The 24,388-nt window shown below is 37.2% G+C and overlaps 2 protein-coding genes across 8 annotated transcripts; both read left to right on the top strand.

The window, feature by feature from the left end:
* The first annotated feature begins 894 nt into the window (after window positions 1-894).
* Window positions 895-21,552, top strand: hoxd3a (homeobox D3a). 7 transcript variants are annotated; one of them, XM_079618862.1, is made up of 4 exons: window positions 895-1,152; window positions 16,968-17,030; window positions 19,263-19,807; window positions 19,958-21,552. In XM_079618862.1, exons 3-4 carry the CDS (start codon window positions 19,366-19,368, stop codon window positions 20,698-20,700), a joined length of 1,185 nt encoding a protein of 394 aa, XP_079474988.1. In that variant the 5' UTR covers window positions 895-1,152; window positions 16,968-17,030; window positions 19,263-19,365; the 3' UTR covers window positions 20,701-21,552. The 7 variants fall into 7 exon arrangements, with proteins under 7 accessions (XP_079474988.1, XP_079474987.1, XP_079474991.1 ...); XM_079618861.1 differs by lacking the exon at window positions 895-1,152 and adding an exon at window positions 3,680-3,858; XM_079618865.1 differs by lacking the exon at window positions 895-1,152 and adding an exon at window positions 3,742-3,858 and having other exon boundaries at window positions 19,266-19,807.
* Window positions 7,926-10,743, top strand: hoxd4a (homeobox D4a). Its single transcript, XM_079619034.1, has 2 exons — window positions 7,926-8,504; window positions 8,888-10,743. Exons 1-2 carry the CDS (start codon window positions 8,051-8,053, stop codon window positions 9,187-9,189), a joined length of 756 nt encoding a protein of 251 aa, XP_079475160.1. The 5' UTR covers window positions 7,926-8,050; the 3' UTR covers window positions 9,190-10,743.
* Window positions 21,553-24,388: the final 2,836 nt, after the last annotated feature.

Here is a 24,388-nt window from a genome sequence, read left to right as displayed (position 1 = left end):
CTATCAGTCGTTTTGACCCACAAGCAAAAAGTGGCAAATGTGTTTGAATTTTAAACGCCGATAAATTATCCAGATTTCTGAATATGCTGTTCATTTGTTCAGATCGTTTTGCTCAAAGCAGATTGTGAGAAACATATTCAGAACTGTGCATTATTGCTGTTTATAAAATGTATAGGTTAATGATAAATTATTCTATTATAATTCAAAAATATATTTTAGTTTCCTATCGATTCGAAATGCATTTATTACGTATTCACATCAAATAAAATATATTGTGAGCATCAATAGACTTGATTTAGATAGCACGCATAATTCTCATACATTTTATTGTTCGACGGTTCTTGTTTTTCTATAAATGTGTTTTTGTAGCTAATTAGGTCAGTTTCAGTTTTTATCTAGGCTTAAATTAAATAAAAATTTGAATTATTTTACTTATTCAAACAGCATTAAGAATGTTAAGCGTTTTTGTAATTTCTCTGTTTCTCTCTCACTCTCTCTCACTCACATTCCCTCTCTCTTGCTATCTCTCTCTCTCTCTCTCTCACACACACACACACACACACACACACACACACACACACACACACACACACACACACACACACACACACACACACACACACACACACACACACACACACGTCTGTGACTGTATTTTCTATGCTGAGGAAGTGCAGCTGGCTCAGTCATTATGCGCAAAAAACGAGAGGCTTTGCGGCAGCCCAGATTCCTTTTTGTTAGAAGACAATTTACAGCTTTGCAATAGATCTTTTTATGAGCCTGTTTCGACGGTCATTGGATGCCACTGGTCATGTGCAGGACGCAAACGTCTTCGTGACCCCTTTTCCTGATTTCCCAAGCGATTTTCCCACTGCATTCTGTGGCTTAAAGGCTACAAATCCAAATACACAGTGTTATCATATATTTTCTCTCTCTCTTTTTTTTTTTTTTTGCCGTGCATGTCTATCTGTGTTAGAGATCGAGAAGACAAACTCGAGGCCGATTGCGTAGACTGTTGTCAGATCAGATGCTAGACGACTGCTACACTTCTAAACAGTGCAACAATACAGTACTGGACGACTGATCTCCAACCAGCCTCGCAATATTCAGCAGCAGCGCAGGAGGAAAACATGGATTATAGGGCTTTGTTGGGTAAGTTTATTTTTCATAAGATTGAACATGCTATCGTGTCAGTCAGAAGACCAGCAGGTTATTGGTTTGCGATTATAATTTCAGATTGTGACGGCAGCATTAGCAATCTTATTAAAAACCTTCTTAATGTTTTTGCAGTATTTTTATTTTTTTTGAAGATAACTCAATTAGTTAATTCTGGATTGCACTAAAAGCTAGAAGAGTGCTGTATTTATTGTGTTCTTTAAATGCTGGTGGCCTTTCTTCACAAGATCTTAAAATGTGATTTTTACTCATGTTTGATTTGATCTGAATGTGGAAATCTTTACGAATAAATGCATACTTCCCAATAACTGATATTATTAGCATTATTATTAGCAGTAGTTATTGTTGTCGTTCAAATGAACCAGCAGCAAATCTTAAAAAATCCTGAAATAAAAAAATTAATACAAACCTTCAAATGATGACTATTCAGCAGTTACGTGTATGATTATTACAAGCTAATTCGTGGATTTACAAGTAGTTAACACAAATTTTCTGATTTTGATTTTTGATATTATTATGATTTTGATTTAAATTAAGGCTATTAACTATTTCGCCAGTGTCACATTTATCCACAGATTAATTCTATATCAAATAATGAAGTCTGAGTAGAATGGCTGTGAATCATTATTTTAATGCACAGATTAAAGATAGCATATAGAAAATATTTAATCTGTGTATAAAAATAATGATTCACAGCCACTCTTAATAAATATTCAGACGTTATTATTTTACCTACAATGAATTTGTGCATAAAAATAACGATTCTTATATATTCAGGCGTCATTGTTTTATATATAATTAATCTGTGCATGAAAATAAAGATTCACAATATAAAAGAATGATTCTGAAAGTTTGGAAACCTGTGGTGGACGGTGGAGTTGTGTTTTAATGTATGCCTCCCTTAATGGTGAGAATGGCGCAGTTTTTTGGGAAGGGAGAGCCAGGCTGTGCGGGACAAAGACAGTATTTCACAGTCAGCTGACAGGCAGAGGTATTTACAACCTCACTGCAATGCGGCAAAACAGACAGCGTTAGAGGAGCCTGAACGAGTTCATGCAACGAGCCTCACATTCAGTTCACTTACGTATGAACAATATATCTAAACTGCAATACAAACGCGAAATGCAGTCAAAAATACACTTTATATAGTCTAGAATTCTCCATGAATGTATGACCACGCGATCTGCACTTAAACTAGGAGATTCTCGCTAATTTAGCTTTTAAAACCACACAATTTTAAATTGTTACTTAGGATTAAAACCCAAATCACATTACATTAAATATGCCTGTTGTCTAAATATTAAATAATAAATATGCTCTGTAAAATATGGCAATAATATAAATTGTATTATTTATTCATGCATTATTTGAACAGTGATGTGCTATATAAAGTATATATCTAAAATAAAATACAAAAAGTATTATAGTTGTTCAGTTCTCTATTTCTCTATGAGCAGCTGTGCAAAAAGAAAAAAGAAAGGCCGAACACCTATGCAGTGTCTGCTTCGGTCGGCAGGCGGCGCTGTTGTCTAACACTCGGGCCCGTGCGTGTCCGCTATCTGCATCTTTGTCCTTGAGCTCATTTCCTGTGTCTGTGATTGGTGGTCGCAGTCATGTGACACAAGTCACACAGTTCCTTTATTAAGTGATAAGTGATAAGTTTTTAGAACGAAATATAAAGGAACTGCGTGAGAACAGTTGGAATTGTTATATTTATATTATACATATTGTATTTAAATATTGATTATAATTTTATCATTTTCACATGCACGCATTTCAGTGTTGACAAAGTTGTTTTTATGTTTTAATAGATGACGATAAAAATATCAAAATATAATTATAAAATATTTGTGATTGTAGACATAGAGTTTGAAGTCCTGAAACAAATGCATATGACATTTCATGCACGTAAATAACATTAAATGTAGGCCTATTTAAGTGTTAATTGACAAAAATGTAATGTATTCGAATTGAATGTTTAATCCCGTAAAAAAATAAAAATAATAATGAATAAAAAAACAGAAGTGAGAACATTTCTCAGTAAATGTTATAATATTCTTTGCTGAAACTTTCCCAATGGTCATTTGTGACTTCACATAAATCGACACAACCCGCCACGACGCTATTTTATTTCCTCTCAAAAATTTACAGTCAAAAAAAATATTCCCATTAGTTCACACGTCAGAGATTTCACGAACACCTCATTTGTCCTGAACTCTGGCTAAATAACGAGCAAACTGAAGTAACACAAGAATACGCTACACCAAATAACTCTATTATTCTATAAATACGACAAAAAACACATAGTCTACTATACTAGAAGAAATAAACTGTGTTTCGACAGCGTGTTTGTTCCCTGTGAGTGCAGTGAATGTGAATTGAACCCCGCGTCTTTATTTCCTCCTGAGATCAGAGTAATCGCCATTATTGAATAAGTGCAACTTTCAGGATTATTTATGGCACCCGCGCGCTGTCATGAATGGCTGTGGGGAAGCACGTGATACCATTAAACTTTGTTTTATGGCCAGGGAGTTGACAAGCCAAAATATAATTCACATTGTATATTAGAAAGGTCGCTCAGACGGGTTGGAAAAGATCCCAGAGTCGCTGCGGAGGAACGCGTCTCCACGCGAGCTCTGATCATGGATATATGCGCTTTTCGCGACGCGCCGGATTCTCGAGGTAAGCTTGTGTTCTTCAGGCTACGCGTCGCTGAACTTGTGCGTGTTGGATTGTGCCATGATGTTTACTGTGGTCTCATGTCCACCGAAGCAGCTCTCTCTGATCTGTTGCTGTGAACTCCTCTTGTGTTGTTGTGCACAGTTTTGGGTTGGTTGGATAACTAGAGAAAAAATAGTTTGTGATGAAGATGACGTAAATGTTGCGCAGTAGTCCGGCTTTGGTGCAAATGTGGCGCCACGTTATGAAATATTACTTTTAAGGGCTTAGCTTGTATTAATTAAATTATTTATTATTATTTATTATTACTACTATTAGCTATCGTTGTTATTTCAAGAAGGTAAAATATTACATAACATTATTATATTATATTAATTTATATTAGGCTATATTATATACATTTTATACGAAGGCATCAGCATTTTTTTCATGAATTGCTTTACTTTTTATTATTATTTGTTAATAAGGAGAAAGTAAAATAGATTGCTTATTAAATGTGATTTTCTTCCATGTGTGAAATACACATTGATTTAAATTGAGAGTTGTGTTTTGATTACCACATATTTATGTCGAAACTGTTTGAACGTGAGGTTTTTTTTTTTTTTGCTTTGAATTGGCAAATTATTTTTGACTTATGTGCCCCTGTTATGTATCTCGCTCTGTTGCTATTAGATAGTGTACCATTAATTTTAATCGAGATCAGTTATTCGATGCACGCGCTTTCGTGACTTGTAAGTGAACTCTATAATAAGCAGGGTTTCTCGGTGTTATTGACAAGCTCTCTAGCGCCCCCACGCAAAGAAACTCTCATTTTGACCCCACCATTCATACTTTACATTAATTTTCATCTCTGATACAATGGCTGGTCAGAAAAAAAGATCGAAAGTCCTGTTCAATTACATTTTCTGAATTCAGAATTGCAGAGATGCGCAATTTAATGTGAATGTTATAAAGTATAAAATACATAATTTCTTCACTGCTTTCCAACCATACAATGTGAGTAAAACAACGAAATGATATTAATTAATTTTAAATCAAACTTCAGTCTAATAGCATATGAAGTTTAAAATATAAGCCTATAGGCCTATATTTGTAGCTCATGTAGGCATATGACCAATAATCAGGATATTTTGTATTAAAAGGTTTTAAATTATATATTTCATTCGTTGATAGCAAATTAAGCTAATTTCCTTGTAAGTTTAAATTATTATTATTATTTTTAAATAATTCACTCATTGCAAAAAATGTCGATTAATAGAGAAAGACCGTCTCAACCCACACATCTGAATAAATCTGCAACTTGGTTAACGTCGCATGGGGGAAAATAATAGTTAAAACGGTTTATATCATGGAAACCTCTATGTGCATGCATGTGAATTATATAAATATATACAAATGGAGATATTTTCATTTAAAATCAGAAGTGACTGATTCTTTTGTTCATCAGTAACTCGGCTTTGACCCGCCTGAACGAGTCGCAAAGCGAGGTGAAACTCGGGTCACGCAGTCTAACACACACAGAAAAACACGTATTAAAACGCACATTGTCTTTATGCTTAGTAAATATAAATACATACAGAAATTAATTCATAAATTGAACAGCTAATATTGAACACGCATGAATTGCCTGCTAAACAGTAGAAAGAATTCCATCTCTTTTAAATCACTAGCCTATTATTTTGCTAAAAAACGCTATAATCATCTGTAAGTTATAAAACCAGAATCCATAATATTATATCAACATTAGCAGACAGTTAATCAAACAAATCAATGCAAATTCATAAGACTTTTAATCTGCTTGTTTTAAAGAAATTATGGTAAATTCCAAGCTAGGCTATATGAAAATAACTTAAAGTTAACGTCGCTATAAAATTTAGAAGTAACAATACAAATACATAATTATTTAATTCCTAAGCGGGAAAACGTTGAGCGTCCTTGATTCTTATTTTTTGAACGGATCCCAGGTTTATTATTTGTTGGCTCTGGTGACCGGGTGGGAATGACCACAGGAGCTGCTTATCTGAGAAGGTCATGTATTATCCATGAACTTTTCTTCTTTTTCCGCTACCGCTGTCGTCTTACCAAAAATAATGAAACTTTTGGATGTGTGTTGTAAATGATTCTGCTTGACCTCTCGACCTTTAGCCTTCCTTTATAAGGGTCTTCACGTGCAGCACACAGTTTTAAGGCTATACCTGATCAACGACAGCATCTGGCACTAGAGCCCTCAATCCCGTACCTGGATCTGGATGAATATATTGCGTTCAATTGTATGTGGTGTTGTTAGAGATACAGAATGAAATAATTAGTAATTGAATTAGTTAGATTAGTTAACTTAAAAAATATGAACGCATTAGGCTATGAGGTCTGGAAATGGAGCTGATACGGGCCTCTGAAGATGCTTGCTCCCTGTTAAACATTAATAAAAAAGTATTGAAAAAATACGGAACTTTTTTAAAATTATTATTCATTTTTTTTAAATCAAGGCAAACTTTGAAGAAACACTCGCAACACTTGATGTTTGAGATAGAATAACGGCTTCATTGTATATAGATTTTTGTCCAAGACATTTTTTTGTTGAGCGAACACATGTCGTCGTCTATATATACCCTGTAGAACCGAATTTGTGTGAAAGAAAGAGTCACAGATTCGGTTCTAGGGGAGTATATGGTCGATGCAAGAACTTCGAATAAAACGTCGTCTTATTTGAGTGTTCGACCACTGAATGCTTTTGCCATCTAATGTACGGGCAATATAGCCTTTGCGATGTGCTTTGGGAAATGGCAGCTGGCAGCGAAGAACCACTTCCGTACAGTGAAGAACATCAAATGATACGCATATAATTACATAATATGATTATGTGGTTGAACTCAGGAAAAGCATGGATCATGTGTATACTGCGCAAACCTGCTCTTACTGAAACAAGTCTCTTTAACATTCATACAGCGCTTGAATCTTACTAAATGTGCATATGAATAGAATAGAATATTTGGTTACTTTATATTAAGGTTTCCTTATTACAGTGCTTTATACAGTAACTATTACAGCGAAGTACTAAGTAAAAGTGATTAGCGTGTACTTACTATATAATTAGGGTTAGGGTTAAGATTTGTTTTAGGGTTATTTGCACGTAACTATGCATAATTGACTGTTATTATAGTAACTACATGTCAAATGTGTAACAGCAACACTGTAAAATAGTGTTGCCGAATACTTTTATTGAAATTTTTCCCTCTTATAAGACAGAGAGCACTAAATAATATTAGCAATATCTTGAATGGATGTTAACAAACTTTGCACATCCCTGTACTATGCCCCTGGTCTTACCTTAAGAACTGGCAAGCGGTTATTGTCTTTTCTGTGGTGTTTGATTATTGATTGGCACGCGCATTGATGGCGAACCAGGGCGCGCTATACAGCGAGCTGAAAGGATGAGAAGCGCTGGAATGATGAGACTCCAGTAACTTCTGAGTGACCTCTACATGACAAAGACGCTCTCCAGCAATTGTCTGCTGGCTTTATGTGACTCTTTTTGTGCCTTGGACCGTTTTTATCTTTTGTCTTGTTTTGTTTTTTACCACTTGGGTTGAGTTTGATTTAGCTTAGTTGAATATTAATTTACCAATTGGGCTTCATGCACATATATGTGATGCAAATACATGCTTTTATATGATATGGTCGAATGTGTGCACTCTTAAAAATAAAGGTTCCAATGTTTTTTTTGTTTTTTTTTTGTGCACTTATAGAAGAACCTTTCAGTTAACAGTTCTTAAAATAACCTTTTTTTTTTAGTGTGAAGATCATTCTAATAATTTAAAGAATCGTTTCCCACTACAAAGAACCGTTTGTGGAATGTAAAGATTCTATGGATGTTGAAGGTTCTTCATGGAACCATCGATGTCAATAAAGAACCTTTATTTGTAAGAGTGTGGGATCCTCCCATGTGATGATGTACATGCCCACGTGGTTTCAAAACAGATTGTGTTTCTTCTTCTTACACAGACCGGGTATTTAATCAGTTAAATTTTATATTATATTATCACCATCCTAATTGAGAGATAATGTGAAGTTTGTGAAATTCACTACTAGGTGTGCACAGCTTCTTCTCTGTTGATGAAGTCCCTCCACCTCGATTGGCCAAGCTGGTCACATGGTAGCCTAACTTTATTCAGTTGACAGCAAGTAGGAGGGCTTTATGGAGGGAGGAAAAAAAGACAACTCGAGAAAAATTAGTATTTCCTACCTTCAGAAATTAATGGCCATGAGTTCGTACATGGTGAACTCCAAGTATGTGGATCCAAAATTTCCTCCTTGTGAGGAATATTCTCAGACCAGCTATATACCTGAAGAGAGCCCGGGCTACTACAGTCCGTCGCAGGACACTGGTTTCCAGCATCCCGGACTCTATTCACGGTCAAACTACTCTGAGCAGCCTTACAGTTGTAACACTGTCCAGGGCTCATCGGTTCAGCCGCGGGGTCAAGCGCAGGATCAAGCCGGCCAACACAGCCCTTTCCCCGCACAGACTGAGCAGTGTCCCGCGGTCCAAATATCCGGACAACCGCAAAACACAAAGAGCCAGAACGGGATAACAGCCAAGCAGCCTGCTGTAGTTTACCCATGGATGAAGAAAGTGCACGTTACTACGGGTAAGATTCACTCTCTTGTAGGCCAGTCCTGTTCTGCTGTTTTAGCCACAGTTAAAACCATTCAGTGAAATATTTATGGGTTCCTCTGAAGGGGCCGCCAATTACACCAGCCATAAATTTTTATTGCTTAGGAAATAGGCCGCTAGCTGTGTTGGCCACTACTGCAGTCCACTTGGCCCAAAGCTTTGAACTGAATCATTTAGTAATGATAAACTTTGATTAATTCACCTAAACTAAAATTAGACGAGTTCTAAGAATTTGTTCGATCAAATTCAAACGAGCGGGCATTGTTTTTATTTTTCAAAAGTTCAAATGAGCGATTTTTGTTGTTGATAGTTGGGTTCTTTTTTTTTCTAACAGAAGTGTGTTTTTGTCTTTCTCAGTCAACCCGGATTACACAGGACCTGAACCCAAGCGTTCTCGGACAGCCTACACAAGACAGCAAGTTCTCGAACTAGAGAAGGAGTTTCATTTTAACAGGTATCTAACGAGACGGCGTCGCATTGAGATCGCACACACCCTCTGTCTCTCTGAACGACAGATTAAAATCTGGTTTCAGAACAGAAGAATGAAATGGAAAAAGGACCACAAACTCCCCAACACGAAAGGAAGATCGGCGTCAGTTGGGAATCAGCATGCACAACACGCTCAGAAGGACAACCAGACAGAGATCACAACTTTATAAGTGGATATCTCTTTCTCCCTCCCTCCAGATGTACAGATCAACTGTATAGACAATGCTTTATTTGACATTGCATGGTAGCAAATCATGACATGTTGGGTACAAGTGCCAAAAACTGAGAAGAAGCACACACTACGACTAAATGCAGCGTGAAAACTGCTATGCGTTAAATATTTCAATTTCCAGTATTGTAACCGTTTGTAACTGAAGCAAAGAGGATGAGGATTTGAGGTTCACATGCCACAACGAGGTACAGTAAAACGTCAGAAAGCTCACGCTATTTTACACAAACTTGCCAAATTTTTCGAAGAGCATGGTTCTTTTTAGTGACACTATTCACAATTTAAAACAAACAAAAAAATCTCTGTATTTTAATCACCCCTTTTCTCTTTTTAAACTCATTGTGGCAAGTTTACGCATATGGCGCGTCAATTTATCTTAACTTAATCATTAAAGAGAACTCAAGCAAGGAAATGTCCAGCGTAAAATAAATTATGATTTTTTTTTGTATTTGAGTCAACTGGGTGCAAGTAATAAAAACTAAATAAAATTAGTTAATGATAAGGAACAAATCGTTGCCTGAGAAAGTATTTATTTGTAGACTGAAAAGCTGAAGAAATTTCATTCTGAACCTCGCGTGTGCGCGCGCCTTTTTAAAGGTTTACTTTCTAAAAGACTATTTCAGTCAAGTAATTTTTAACTTGTTCGTGATTTTTAAGAATTTCGTTATAGGTGTTTTACAATTGTTTATTGCAGCTTTTTAAAATGACATATTTAATCCAGAAAAAACGAATATCCCATGCCTTACTTCACTATAAATCCCGCCCGACATCTTTGTAAACAACATTAAAGAACAGTATGTCTTCCGAATATTACCTGAAAGTCTTGAAAAGCCGCTTTTTATTTTCCATTTTAGACACGTTTAGCCCTCAAGATGTTTGAACTTTATATTTATTAAATATGTTAAAAGCTTTATGTTCTATGAGAACGTACTTATCCGTTCCATAATTAGCTATCGAATTCAGTTTTTAAGTTCTTATATATGTGTATATATTTCTGTATATTGTGCATATTTTCTACAGGCATATTTTGCAGTAATTAAATAAATATTATGCAGAGAGGTTTCACTCAAACTGCGTCGTATTGTGTTGAATCTAGAAACTCACGAGATAGGACAAACACGTTTTATCAAGCACTTTCATACACACTGTTATTTTTATTTGATTTTTAAAGGGATTGGTGTCGAATCTGGAAATGGCTTTCCAACAGTGATTAAACTCAGACGCTCTGCTATCTTTGTGGTTTCTTTGTCTCCTTAAACAAAAACACGAGCCATACATGCATTGCGAAGGAGTCTTCACACTGAAGCCTTCACGTTGTGAGCATGAAAAGGTATTTTTACAGAAGTTCAACAAAAGCCTTGCGGGCAGGTTCATCCAGAGGACAGAGTTTCTGTTGCATTAGACGCTTTTGAGCCGCGAGCACTGACCTCTACACCCGTGACCCGATGGACCTTCAGCCGCTTCTCTCAGACGCTTTTTGCACACAGATGCACCAAAAAAAAAAAAAAAAAAAAAAAAAAAAGTGTATGTGTGCTCAGTAGTAACATTTGCTTTTTAAACGGTGATTAAATGTCACACCGCGTGTAACTTTTTCGAATTTGTTATCAGATTCTGCATAATCCTACACATTAAAAAAGGGCTATGCTGCACCATCAACGTGGTATGTTACATTGATTGAGATTACGATAAAACTACAAATCATAAATAAACCACCATATGCTTTGCTTCATTAAGCGAAATATATCATGTCAAAGCTTTATTGATAAACCGTTCATGTAGGCATAGTGGTTCCTCTGCTCTTTATAGAGAAAATTATGAGCAAGGAATAGGCTACCATGGTTGTTTTGCATAAAAACAGAGTTCCATCTTTTAAAAATGAATCCAATTTCTTTTTTGTTCTCAGCGTTGTCCATCAGCACCGAAATTGGGTGTGCTTGGTTTTGTGCGTGCGTTTAGCTGTCGTGTATTATACTTAACTATGTATTTGGGGATGCATTTGTAGCCAGAAGTGAGCTAAACCTAACAAAATCTCCCAAAGCCTCCTTTTGGGGATGTCCTCATTTGAAACAGTAAAAAAAGTATAGTAAATGAAGTTCGTGGGTTATGATTAGGCTAGTATTTATAACTTAGTATGTAACAATAAAAGAAGTCTATGCAATGTTCCCATTTTGATAGTTTAGTGTGTGTGTGTGTGTGGCCCGGTATACCCTACGTTGTGGGTACCAAATATCCCACAAAGATAGTAATACCATTCATTTTTGACCTTGTTGGGAAATTTTTTTGGTCCCCATAAGGAACCAGATTATAAATCATACTGTGTGAAAATGTAAAAATGCAGAAAGTTTTGTGTGACGGGTAGGGTTAGGGGTAGGGTTAGGGACAGAATATACAGTTTGTATGGAAAGGCCCCCTATAAAACATGGAAACGTGTGTGTGTGTGTGTGTGTGTGTGTGTGTGTGTTCGTGTGTGTGTGTGTGTGTGTGTGTGTGTGTGTGTGTGTGGTGGAGAGAGGTTGCGCTCGCAAGAGAATATTTGCTATTATTTTATAAACTTTTTTTTAATTGAGGTTCACATTTAATGTGAGTAAATGTGTGTGTGTGTGTGTGTGTGTGTGTGTGTAATGTAAATTATAAATTACCAATGCATTGTCAATGTAAAGACACTTGAGTCAGAGAGAGAGAGACAGAGAGAGAGAAACAGAGATTATAATACCACCAACACACCTCCAGGACAAAATGTAAAGTTTATTGCAGCTTCAATAGGCAAAACATTAACAAACAATCATGTTAGATGTCTATATATATATATATATCATAAAAAGCCATTGAACCCTTGTGAAAGCTCAGGGGGTCTCTCCATTGTCTTCCAGTACGCAAGGCATTCTGAGTATTGACCTGGATGTCTGAACAGAATAAATGGGAGCCATACGCGGGTCCATTTGCAATGACTCTGCACCGACTATAGCCTACCGCCGCTCGCACAATGCGAACTCAAACGGCCATTTTTGATTTCCAGCTGTTCGGTGAAAATGTCTTCGCCCATCGAGACAAGCCGTTAAGATAAATCAACCTGCGCTGTCGACATCCCAAGATAGAATTCGGTGTACGGTTCCGTTCTGTATCTTTTTTGTTTGACCACGTGATTGTCTAAATAATTAATGCAGCACGTCCCCTAGAAACACGGCGTCGTCATTAATCGCGAGGACTCTATCAGACTTGAAAACTGAAGAGATCCAAGAAAATAATATCCAAACGGTCCTGTAGTCACACCACCGCAACCTGCACATTCGTTCAGCTTTTCAGCCAATGGAAGATCGGTAGGTAAACATTTAAGATTAATATTTGCTGTAAGACATCGAATAAACATATCTGTCAGAATTTTGATAAATGGTGTCCTTTGATTCAGTCTTCCTCGCGGACTGACTGAAACAACTTCAGGCTCATTGTGATTTTTCTTTTTTTTCCTTTTTATTAAATAGCTTCAGCATGGAGCATAATTATGTGTCAATAAATAAAAACTATCCAGTAACAACACTTTTACTTTTGCAGCATTAAATGCAGCCTAGTCAATATTTTCTTATGTAATGTTATATTGATGCATCTGTGTAGCGATACAAATGTGAAGTCCAGTGCGAGAGTGTTTAGCTTAGGGCTTTAACGAAGGCCTATTTGTGATTTATAATCCGTCATAGATGCTGTTCTTTACCGGTTTAGTGGTGAGCATTTGTGGAGACGTGGTTTGATAAAAAAGGACACAAGCTTGAATTCATTGTAGAAGTCTATCTGGAAATTCATCACATACTTATTGGCGTGAAGAATTGCTTGAATAAGTGGATTTTGCATCCTGACAAACATTAACAAAACAGCAAATAATTATATAAAAAAGAGATGCATCCAAATACAATTTCATTGGTGACAAAACTCCACTTGTTTTTAGTAATGGTGCATTGTGATCGTAGATCTATCCACAAAGTGTTGGAGCTGTTGGAGAGGGATGACGGTGATCTGCATCGTTGTAAATCATGCTCAGTAATTCCTGAAAGGGTGAGAGGCTGTTGGGGGCCGGGCGTGGACTGTAAATCTTTCACTTTTATTAGCCCGTGAACATATGCTGCAAGGGGAGAAGACTCGCATCCTCTCCTCAGGACAATCCTGCGCTCGGCCGCTTTCCCAATCGTTTCATCTCCATCTTTCCATCCAGTGCATATCCATACAGCACAGCCATAAAGCCAGCATTCGGACTCAGACTACACATCGCCTAACCGACTTTGCATTTAACCGCTTAAATGTTATGTTAAAAAAGAAAAAGGTGAAGGGTTTTAATGTATTTTAGAGGCGATTAGAAAACACAATAAAACAAAAATGTATTTTAATGCACAATTATACACTCTTAAAAATAAAGGTGCTTTATTGGTATCGACGGTTCCATAACATTCATGGAACATTCAAGGTTCTTTATAGTGGAAAATAGTACTTCAGATTTTTAGAATGTTCTCCACACGAACGTTGTTTAATTTTTATTTGAAGAACCGATCACTGAAAGGTTCTTTGGGGAACCGAAATGATTCTTCCTATGACATGATGCCAAAACACCCATTTGGAACCTTTATTTTCCAAGAGTGTAGTAAAAATCCAGACATTGAAAATACCTATTTTTACACTTCATACTCACATATGGGGATCAATACACACTCTTGCTTTGTGAGAAGAACAATATAGAATTTGGGATGATTTTGATGAATCTCTCTGGCTGACGAGGTCATACATTGCTGTCATTGCCTAAACCATAATAGTCAAACAATATTTCAGTGGTTTCTTAAAGCCGGATTTTCTTTTTCAAAACAGCGAGCAAAAGTAACAACTGCATATTTAATAATCTTAAATAAAAAATCATAGGCTAATGTTGCTGCTTTCAAAGATTGTCCGATCCACAGGCCCATAACAATGCGTTAAATAATAATAATAATAAAGAAATAAAGAAAAATGAAGATATTTGATAAGGCAATCAAGGCAAAAAAATAAAATGATTGCGCGGATTATCCAAAAATGTGTCTTTCAAATGAAGACAACGTAACGATAAAACAAATGTTTTGTGCTTCGTTTAAACGTTTGTTTTTATTATTCTTTTATTATGCCTGGGTTGCAAGGCTATAATAAACAGCAATAGCATTTGCCTTATAATGACACACTCCGATACGGTGGCTGAGATCTTGTGCAAAATCCTTGTACAATGATGTGCGGCTGGAGGGAATGTTAGTGCTCTTGCTTTTTAAATGTATTTGTGAGGTGAAGCTGGTTGGAGTAGCAGTCTCAATCAGGACAATCTGCGATCCGGATCACGTGAACAAATATGCTTGTATTTTAAGGCAGCGCCTTTATTTGTCATGATAAGGTTTCCGAAATATAGAATGTCGACTCGTTCGGTGAGCCTGCCTCTGTAAAACCTTCATTTTTTTTTTTTTCAATGGGAAGTTGATTGCTAGTAATATTTCGTTTTGGAATAAGAAGACCTTCTTGGCTTTTTATTGGTAGCTGAGTGAGTGGCTCCCATTCTTTCGGGAATACTGTCTGCATTGGTATATGGAAATGACTGGAAAAGAGCGAGATCAGTTTTAAGACAGTACTGTCTATAGACAAAGGGTGAAGGATATATCCGAGCAGCTGTACTGAGATATATTGAGACTAAGAAGCACGGCTATATAATAAATTGACATCACAGGTAAGCAATTGCACGGAAAAACGTAACCTTTAAGCGTGGGTTTACATTAGGCCGGCGTAAAAATATGATTTATTCCATTCAAAGCAGCTGATCTTTATTAATGTCATCGCCTACCAACTAAGCAAGTACGATTCGAAGACATAGAGGTAAAACTGCAAGACTAGTTTTTCAACTATGCGCAACCTTGTCTTTTTTTTTAGGTTTTACATGTAAGGTAATTTCAGTCATACAGCTTTAGTATGTGCTATTTCATTTAACTTATTCTGGTAGCTGAGTTAGCCATGCACAGGGTAAAACATCTGTGTCATACATTGTGAGATCGTTAATCACTTTAATTTGTGTTATAGTCAATGCGATTTTAGACATGACATATGTGGGTTAGGGGTATTCTTTTAAACATCCATGTTTCCATACATTTAGATCAGTCTCTCTGATTTAGATTGCAATTTATACCAAATTATTTGGATTCAAAACACTCTAACGTTACATGCATTTTAAATGGAAACTATAATTCGCATGCAATATAAGAGAAAAACATAATTTAAGATGAAAGAATTAATTAAGTGTAATGTAAAGTGGATTATTTTGCCACATGAAGCAAAAGCATGCTATGCAATGACAATCTAGAACTAATATTGTGGTTTATAATATCAGGCTTATATATTTTTTTCTTCTCCAAATTAAATTTGGTGTTCTAATCCCGTTTTGCAATTGAGCTCTATTTACGGAATGATTATTACACATAAATAACATATTTTCAGACAAGCGCTTTTGATTAGCCTATTTATAAGTAGTTATTGTTTCATTTGCATTTCACAAAACATTCAGTTCTGTCTTTTGCTTTCTTCTTCATTTCACAAAACATTCAGTTCTGTCCTTGCATTCTTCTTCATTTTGCAATATCTTACCAATACGTTGAGGCTCAATCACAAACGTATATGTTTTCGATTCTACTTGATTTGTGAGATGAATCGGGATTTCCCCCCCACTAAGCTGGCATTAATGCACACATTATTTCCATTACAACTTCACTAGGGCCTACAATTGTAGCCATAAAAAACAATTTTCTTCAAAAATAGATGCATGCAAATTAGTAGCAGATATATACACGTATATATTTACAGGCCGACTTCCAGAGTCCATTATTTTTTACCGCCCATTGTTCTATTATAAGTACCAAACTTACCGTGGGAGTGCGTGGGCGAAAACACGCTCGCCTGATAAAGGCAGACCTTGTTCGGCTGACTTGTTCGCTACATTTATCCTATTAAGGCTTTGAACGTGACACACTAGTTTAAAACACAGGCTATGCATTCTCTTGTTTTAGTTACATTTGCCAACGTTGCGGTCCATCGCCAAACAACCATAATAGTAATAGCATTATTAATCCCATAGGCTAGTTGAAATGTGTTGTCCTCGTCTCATGTTTTCGAAAGGATTTTCAGAGTGAAACAGAACAGCTCGTCTGTCTGGTAGGATGAGGATTAAAATCTCGTCTTCAGGCTCGCGCTTTGGTTTTAAAAACACCGATGAAAAAGTTGTGTGGTGTGGATTGCATTGTGACTTGAGTCCCTTCCGTCCGTTGTTCATTAATCAGTGAGTTATTGGAGAGGAAGCCAAAGGTCACCCAAAAGGCTTATGAGTGCTAAATATTTTGGCCAGCATCTCTTTGTGTAAAATCGCTTATGTCGGGTTTTTTTTCCCTCTCTCTCTCTCTCCCATGCAGCTACATCTTTGACTTATCTCAAAACCAGTCTAATCTTCTAGGGGGGAAATAAATTAGTTCATTAAATAAATGGGACATAATGTAAAAATGTTATACATTTGTGGTATCATCGCTGATGGCCGTGAATTCACATTCAGAATGAAAGACTCAACCATAGTCATTTTGCAAACGTAACTGGTATAACGCACAGAATATATTAGAACAGCCCTTATTTATTAAACAGGGAGCTGGAAGAAAAAAATGAACAACAATTAAAATCATTTGTATTCTTTAGGTCGCCGTATACATTATGAAGATTGCTTGAGGAGGAAGAGGGGAGAGGAAGCCACAGACTGCGGTAAGAGATGTCTATATATTTAAGTTTGCACTGAAATTAAACAATACTATGTATTACTCATAACCTGATGTGCACTGTCTTGTGACTCTATATTTCATAGCTTGCAACACAGCCCACAAAAACTTATGGGCCAGAAAAAAGAATAGTGTTAAATTAAAAATCCTGTGTCGCTCAGAGCTTAGACAACAAATTGACAATTTAACTTAACAATTATTTACTTGGTTTTTCTCATGCAATTTCAAGTTTAGCCTACACTTACATATAGAGCAAAGCAATGCGATCTACAAAAAACAAAACAAAAAAGCATGCATGCAAAACAACAAAACAAATATTCCCATCCGAACTGCAACTCTTCTTAATTTAGAGTATCCTTTACTAAAATCCACGGCTATCCGCGCAATTGGTCAAAGTGTGCTCCATTACAAGTAGTTAAAGAAGGTTGAAGACAAGAGTGTGTGAATTAGTGCAGTCGCTGGATTTATACCGGCGGGCTGTGGGCTCTGCTTGTAGCGGGACATTCTTGCCCCCAGCCATCCTCCTACGCTTAGAGTTTTACCCCTCTGATGGTCCCAAGTCTTGAGAAGTGCTTTTCTTCTCGCCCCTCTGTGAGGCATTTACGGCTCTAGCATGACCACTCATAAATTTAGTCGGGCTCTACAATGACAGGTGCATTGATATGTATCGTGTGGAGCTTCAGGCCGTCTAATAACTACTGTATTGAGCACGAGATACAGTCACTTGGGCGAAAACCTATCTTGAAAGAAAGAAAGAAAGAAAGAAAGAAAGAAAGAAAGAAAGAAAGAAAGAAAGAAAGAAAGAAAGAAAGAAAGAAAGTCTGTTTGGTGTGGTGTATTGAACATTGGGCTCTCAGTTTATGGAAGGACTTTGCTAACATTTGCTACATTCGCATTCTTGGTAATCCACATGATTTTGCAACTCATATCGGTGGGAAACAAGCCTAACATCGAAGCTATGTCCTAATGATACAGATTAAGTAGCAATTTTAATTTTAATTTTAAATCGGTATTATAGAGTGTTCCAAAAGCTTTACAACAAACTAATATAATAAAATAAACATTATACATTGTGTACATGTATCAGTTACGATATTATAGAAATGACCAAAATATAGGCTACTAGATGTTTTGTTATTTGCGTTCTCTTAATCTATATCTCGGATGTTTATGCATTCTCTCTACAAAGATTGTATTTTCGTATAATGTTCACAAACAACAGCAAGGAACAGACCAGTTATATCAAACGTAGCAAAAATCAATCGATTAACTTTATTAATGTGAACCGATCAAACTATTAGCCCGTATCTCTAAGTGGTTTAACTACGTTCAAATATGTGCAATTCCAGGACAAACAACTAATTTCCCCCCGTTATGTTACGAGTAGATATGTCTTTAAAATATACGAATAGATTTAATATAGAATGTTTTATATTCTATTCTATTGAACGACCCCCCAAAATGTCTAGTAGTGAGCAACGAGTCGGGGAAGAATGGGATATTGTTTGAGGAGAAATGGTGATTCTCCTTCTGCCGTCTCGTTTCACTCAATGGGGTACTTTTAGCATAAGTTAAACTTTAACCATCTTGTGTCATTCTTGCCTAGAGTTCTGAAAGTGAAAAGATGAAGGGGTTTGGCTTGTCAAGAATAAAAAAAAACACAGAGAGAGAGAGAGAGAGAGAGAGAGAGAGAGACAGAGAGAGAGAGAGAGAGAGAGAGAGAGAGAGAGAGAGAGAGAGAGAGGAGAGAGAGGCCTTGCAAAAAATGGCTGATCACAACATGAGATCTCTTACTGTTTATGTATGGTGAATGGTGATTTGTTTATGTTTTAAACATTCTAAAACATAATAAAAAAATAATAATAAAAAAAATGGTGCAAACCTATGTCCAACTTTTCCAAGCTGATTTGCAAAGAGGCAGGAGACAATTTTTCTGTAGAGCAACATGATTTGACTCAAGGCACTTTCCCAAGATGACAATAAGAAACTAATGTTAAGTTTAATAGTCCAGCTACGGAAGCCACATAGAATGAATACCCCCCCCCCCCATTTGCAGTGAGGTCTGGTTCGCCTACATGATGTTTAGACTTGAAAGGGAATGTACATCTGTAAATGCAAATATCGATGTGTTTAAGTGTTTGGAATCTCACATCAATGATTGTTTCAAGTTAAAATCGCAAAATCTTTTGCTAAAATTGATTCATTTTCTTTTTCACAGCAGGTCAAAGGACAGAAAATCTGTGGGAAGCCCCAATCACGTGATTGACAAGTCCATGCAACTGGACAGGAGTTCACAGGCTCTCTTAGTTTGAACCTTCACAATGCAGAAAGCCACTTATTATGACAATGCTGGACTTTTCGGAGGATATTCGTACCCTAAATCTGACTCCTATGCATATGGTTCCACACACCAAGGCTTCTCATCCTCCAGCATAGAGAATGACTATCAAAATCCAATCTGCCCCATTCAGACCACATCAGTCCGGCCACCAGCACATAAAAACGGAGACATCAATGGAAGTTGTATGCGACCAAGTGCCAGCCAGGGCAACAGCCAGCCGGAGAGCATCAGCGAGCAACAGCAGGCCGCTCCTCTAGCAGCCAGCTCGCCCAGTCCGAACACCAACTCTACACAAAAAAAGAAATCTCCCAGCTCCACTGGCTCCAGCACTGCCACCCCAGTCATCACCAAGCAGATTTTCCCATGGATGAAAGAGTCCCGCCAAAACGCAAAGCAGAAAAGCACCAACTGCCCAACCACAGGTATGTGTGTGGCCAACCCCAAATCCACCCAGAACCACACTTGCAGACAGCTATTATCATTATGACCTAGTTCTTTTTGTTTGTCTTTCTTTGGCCTTTAAGTGATGTAACACAATTAATCCATTGCACATTTCTGCTCTCTGTGTTCAGGAGAACCCTGCGATGACAAGAGTCCACCTGGCCCTGCCTCGAAGCGAGTGCGCACTGCCTACACCAGCGCCCAACTAGTAGAACTGGAGAAGGAGTTTCATTTCAATCGCTACCTGTGCCGTCCCAGAAGAGTGGAGATGGCCAATCTGCTCAATCTCACCGAGCGCCAAATAAAGATCTGGTTTCAAAACAGGCGGATGAAGTACAAAAAAGATCAGAAATCTAAAGGCATAATGCATTCCCCCTTAGGACACTCTCCGGACAGAAGCCCGCCGTTAAGTGGCTCGAATCACATTGGATATTCTGGTCAGCTTCCAAACAGCTTAAGCTACGACGCGCCATCTCCGCCGTCATTCGCCAAACCGCAACAGAACATGTACGGGTTGGCAGCCTACACGGCGCCGTTGGGCGGCTGCTTACCGCAACAGAAAAGGTACCCGGGAACAGAGTACGAGCACCACAGCATGCAGGGCAACGGCAGCTTTGCCAATGCGAATTTACAAAGTAGCCCTGTGTACGTCGGGGGAAACTTCGTTGACTCAATGCCAGCTTCGGGCCCCATGTTCAACCTCGGTCATCTTCCCCATCCCTCATCCGCTAGTGTGGACTACAGCTGTGCCGCTCAGATTCCGGGTAACCACCACCACGGACCGTGTGACCCGCACCCCACATACACAGACCTCAGCTCTCACCACGCGTCTCAGGGAAGGCTGCCCGATGCGCCCAAACTCACGCATCTGTAAGGATCCCAGGCGCAAAGTCGCTCTTTTATTACCTCACTAGTTAAACTAATTTATAAAACTACACTCTGAGAGAAACATACCGTATTATCCTGTATTATTATGATTATTATTATTATTGATATGACTATTACTGCTATGATTGTAATTATTTTTAAAAATAGCTGTGGTCCATTTCTCTTGACTGTTGACGATACACGCGGTTGTTTGTTGTTTGGTTCTTGGAAGAACCGTATTGGCAAAATGAGGGCAATTTCCATAAGGTGTTACTTGAAGGTAAGTTCTGTAGATTTGACAGTATAGGCATCCGTCTTTATAGAGATGGGATTTGTAGAGGAAAATAACCATTGCGTCTTTGTTCTTCTCACGGGTTCTTCCTGTTTTCCGTTATTTATTATTTCCCTCCCCAGCGTTTATATTGACTGAGTATTATATTTATTATTTGTCGTTTGTAATGCACATTATTTATCTTCTCATGTATATTATTTATATAACAGTTGTAGAATTTATTTTGAGCAGAAGCCGTTGAACTGGTGCAAAACAAGGTGATACATGTGGGACTGGTGTATTTCTTTCTTCATTCAGTAATAAAATATTGTGAAACTGAAGAATTAACAAGAATCTCGAAATTGTAATTATTGTTATTATAGGCTACATTGGGGATTTGGCAATCTTTCATTATTGCCGTGGTTAACAAACACCAGCACGTAACGACACACTCTCACGTCCATTATAAATGTTATTTTGTAAGTTGCACTGTCCATGCATAAAGTTATGAAATGGTAGCGATATGGAAATGTTATATTTTATTGTGTTAAACATTTTGTAAATAAAGTGCTTAAGCTAAACAAATGCAATTACAAATGCTACATCAATATATTCATTCATGCATTTTCATATTTAGGATTTAGGATGAATTGAAATTAACATCTTCGTATTATTGTGTGGATATGAATAGATTTCCAACTTGGATATCGCCCAACTTACAAGGCGGAGGCGCCATTTTGGAAACATAAGGATAGTAAACAAAGGAGGCACCTTCTCTCTCTCTCTCTCTCTCTCTCTCTCTCTCTCTCTCTCTCTCTCTCTCTCTCTCTCTCTCTCTCTCTCTCTCTCTCACCCCCATCCAGATGCGCGTGAATGTGCGCGCACCCATGTCACGGCTGTCCACAAAACACAATAGCAAACCTCACCAGGCATTGCAATTATTTAAAATTTGGTAATATTACATTAAGAGAGGTGCATCACCATATAGCCTAATTTGAAACAGATTAACGAATGTTTTTTATTTTATTTTTATGATTTGGGAAATTGAGAGAATTTACAGATAAATTCCCCACTGGTTACTATAAATACCTAAATGTAAATATGATGCCATCGTTTGCTACTGGTGCGATGTGAATATCTAGATTTAAAATATAGGATTTTTTGTCTTGAGCACTATTGTTATAGCAATTTTTGAAGATTAAAGTATTGCTAATCATGTTTTTTAATAGATTGGGATCCCAATGGCAATTCTGATACAGAGCAAGTGTTTTGTCTTATAAACAGTTTGATATAACATTAACCTACACCACTGCGCATGCATTAATACATATAGGTCTATGTATTTTAAAATGCACCTTATAATGTGGTAATGAATAGCCTAAAGCGGCACTGCCTTTGTAAGCACTGGCAAGCCGTCTCTAACAGAACAGGCTCTTTCCCGGCTTCCCCTAGCGAGGCATTTCAAAGCTCATTAATCAAAAACTCGTCGCTTTCAGTCTCGCTACTGATTCCAGCTCCTTATGAACAAAGCTTTTTGCTTTCTCAACTGTGGAAACACATTTCAAACTGCAAGAGGCCAAACTTTGTCCTGAGAGAGAGAGAGAGAGAGAGAGAGAGAGAGAGAGAGAGAGAGAGAGAGAGAGAGAGAGAGAGAGAGAGAGAGAGAGAGAGAGAGAGAGAGAGAGAGAGAGAGAGAGAGAGAGAGAGAGAGAGAGAGACTGTGACAACACACTCTGGCGTCAATGGTATTGGTATGGATGAGAGACAACTCAAAGCTGGAAAGAAAGATTGAGCTGCAAAGGGCTCAACCACTGAGGGTAAGGACATATATTCCCACAATATCGGTTCTAAATAAAATATCGATCTATTTAATCACTAGAAAAAACAAAACAAAACATCGCATAGGAACCAAAATGTATCATGAACACAGATTCAAAGTTTTCCAATGGTGCACAGGAGGAAAATGTGTTGAAATGGAAAATAAAGGTCTCTTATTATACATTGTGACATTAGATTAGTTTCCTGTGGCTATATGCAGGTTTGTTCATCCTAATGGAAGCAATTTCTTCCACTTTTATAATTAATTGTTGGTTGCGAAAAGTGAAATTATACCTTCTGACATCAGAAAGCAAGTATTTTCTTTGATGATCATAATTTTTATCCGTATAAAAAAAAAGAAAAAAGATTGTATATGAATTTATATTTCTATTTTGCCTACTTATAGACAGGTATATGAGGATTTTACATTTCCATTGCATTATTATTTGTTTTTATTTGTTTTTATTTTTTATTTTTTTTATTTACATATACACTCTTGAAGGTTCCAAAAGGTTTTTTTCTCAGTGATTCTATAGAAAAAAACATTTTTGGTTCTACAAAAAAAACCTTTCAGTGATCAGTTCTTGTAATTTCTTCTTAATTTGAAGAACATTTTAACAATCTATAAATAATCGTTTTCCATAAAGAACCTTTTGTGCAATGGAAAGATTCAATGGTTGTTAAATGTTCTTCATGGTTCCATTGATGCCAATAAATAACCTTTATTTTTAATAGTGAATAGGCAGAATTTTAATAAATAGGTAGCCTACATGGAATAAATAGGTACGTGTTCTGACACACACACACACACACACACACACACACACACACACACACACACACACACACACACACACACACACACACACACACACACACACACACACACACACACACACACACACACACACACACACACAAAAAAAAAGTTGTAATAAAAAAGTGAGTCCTTGCATCTTTCCTCTTCTGCATTTAGGGATAACATGCACAACTTGAGAAATATAAATAAAATAAATAGATTGCCTATAAATAGTTGTGCCATGTATTATGCTGTTTACAGAGAGATTAGGACATTCTCAGCTCATTTGGACCATCATCTGGAAGTCAGATCAAAGAGCTCCAGATGCTTCTTATTTTAGGTAATGCTTTTTCATATATCTCAATGACAAACCCACCCACAAACAGGCCTATTAGATTTGACTGGAAGGCAGTGGAGTTCATTGTCTATCGAGGTCTAAAACACCAGTCATCATTTGCGGTCATATGTTAAATTTTGGATTTAATCCCGCGCTTGGCTTGTGGATTCAGAAAACCACGCTTTGCCTTCATTTCCTCTAGGATTTCACATGCAAGTTCTGAGAAAGCTGGCTCACATTATTAGTTATGGGCTTTGAAAGAAGCAACCAATGAAGTGATCCCACGTCTATTTCTAAACAAATGTGACCAATTACGCTTTATTTCACTCTGTATCGGCTTAAAATAGGCGCTCGATAACACGTTACGGAGAAAGAGTGCAGTCGCAGTTTGAGTGCTGCAGTTGTCATGGGTATTTGGTAGCTTGAGCTCATCAATCACTGATTGTGCACAATTTTCCTCGACAGCAGTT

This window comes from Phoxinus phoxinus (genome assembly GCF_949152265.1).
Source record: "Phoxinus phoxinus genome assembly, chromosome: 7".
Taxonomy (NCBI): Eukaryota; Metazoa; Chordata; class Actinopteri; order Cypriniformes; family Leuciscidae; genus Phoxinus; species Phoxinus phoxinus.
Note: the sequence above shows the minus strand (reverse complement) of the source record. Positions and strands in the feature narration are given on the sequence as shown.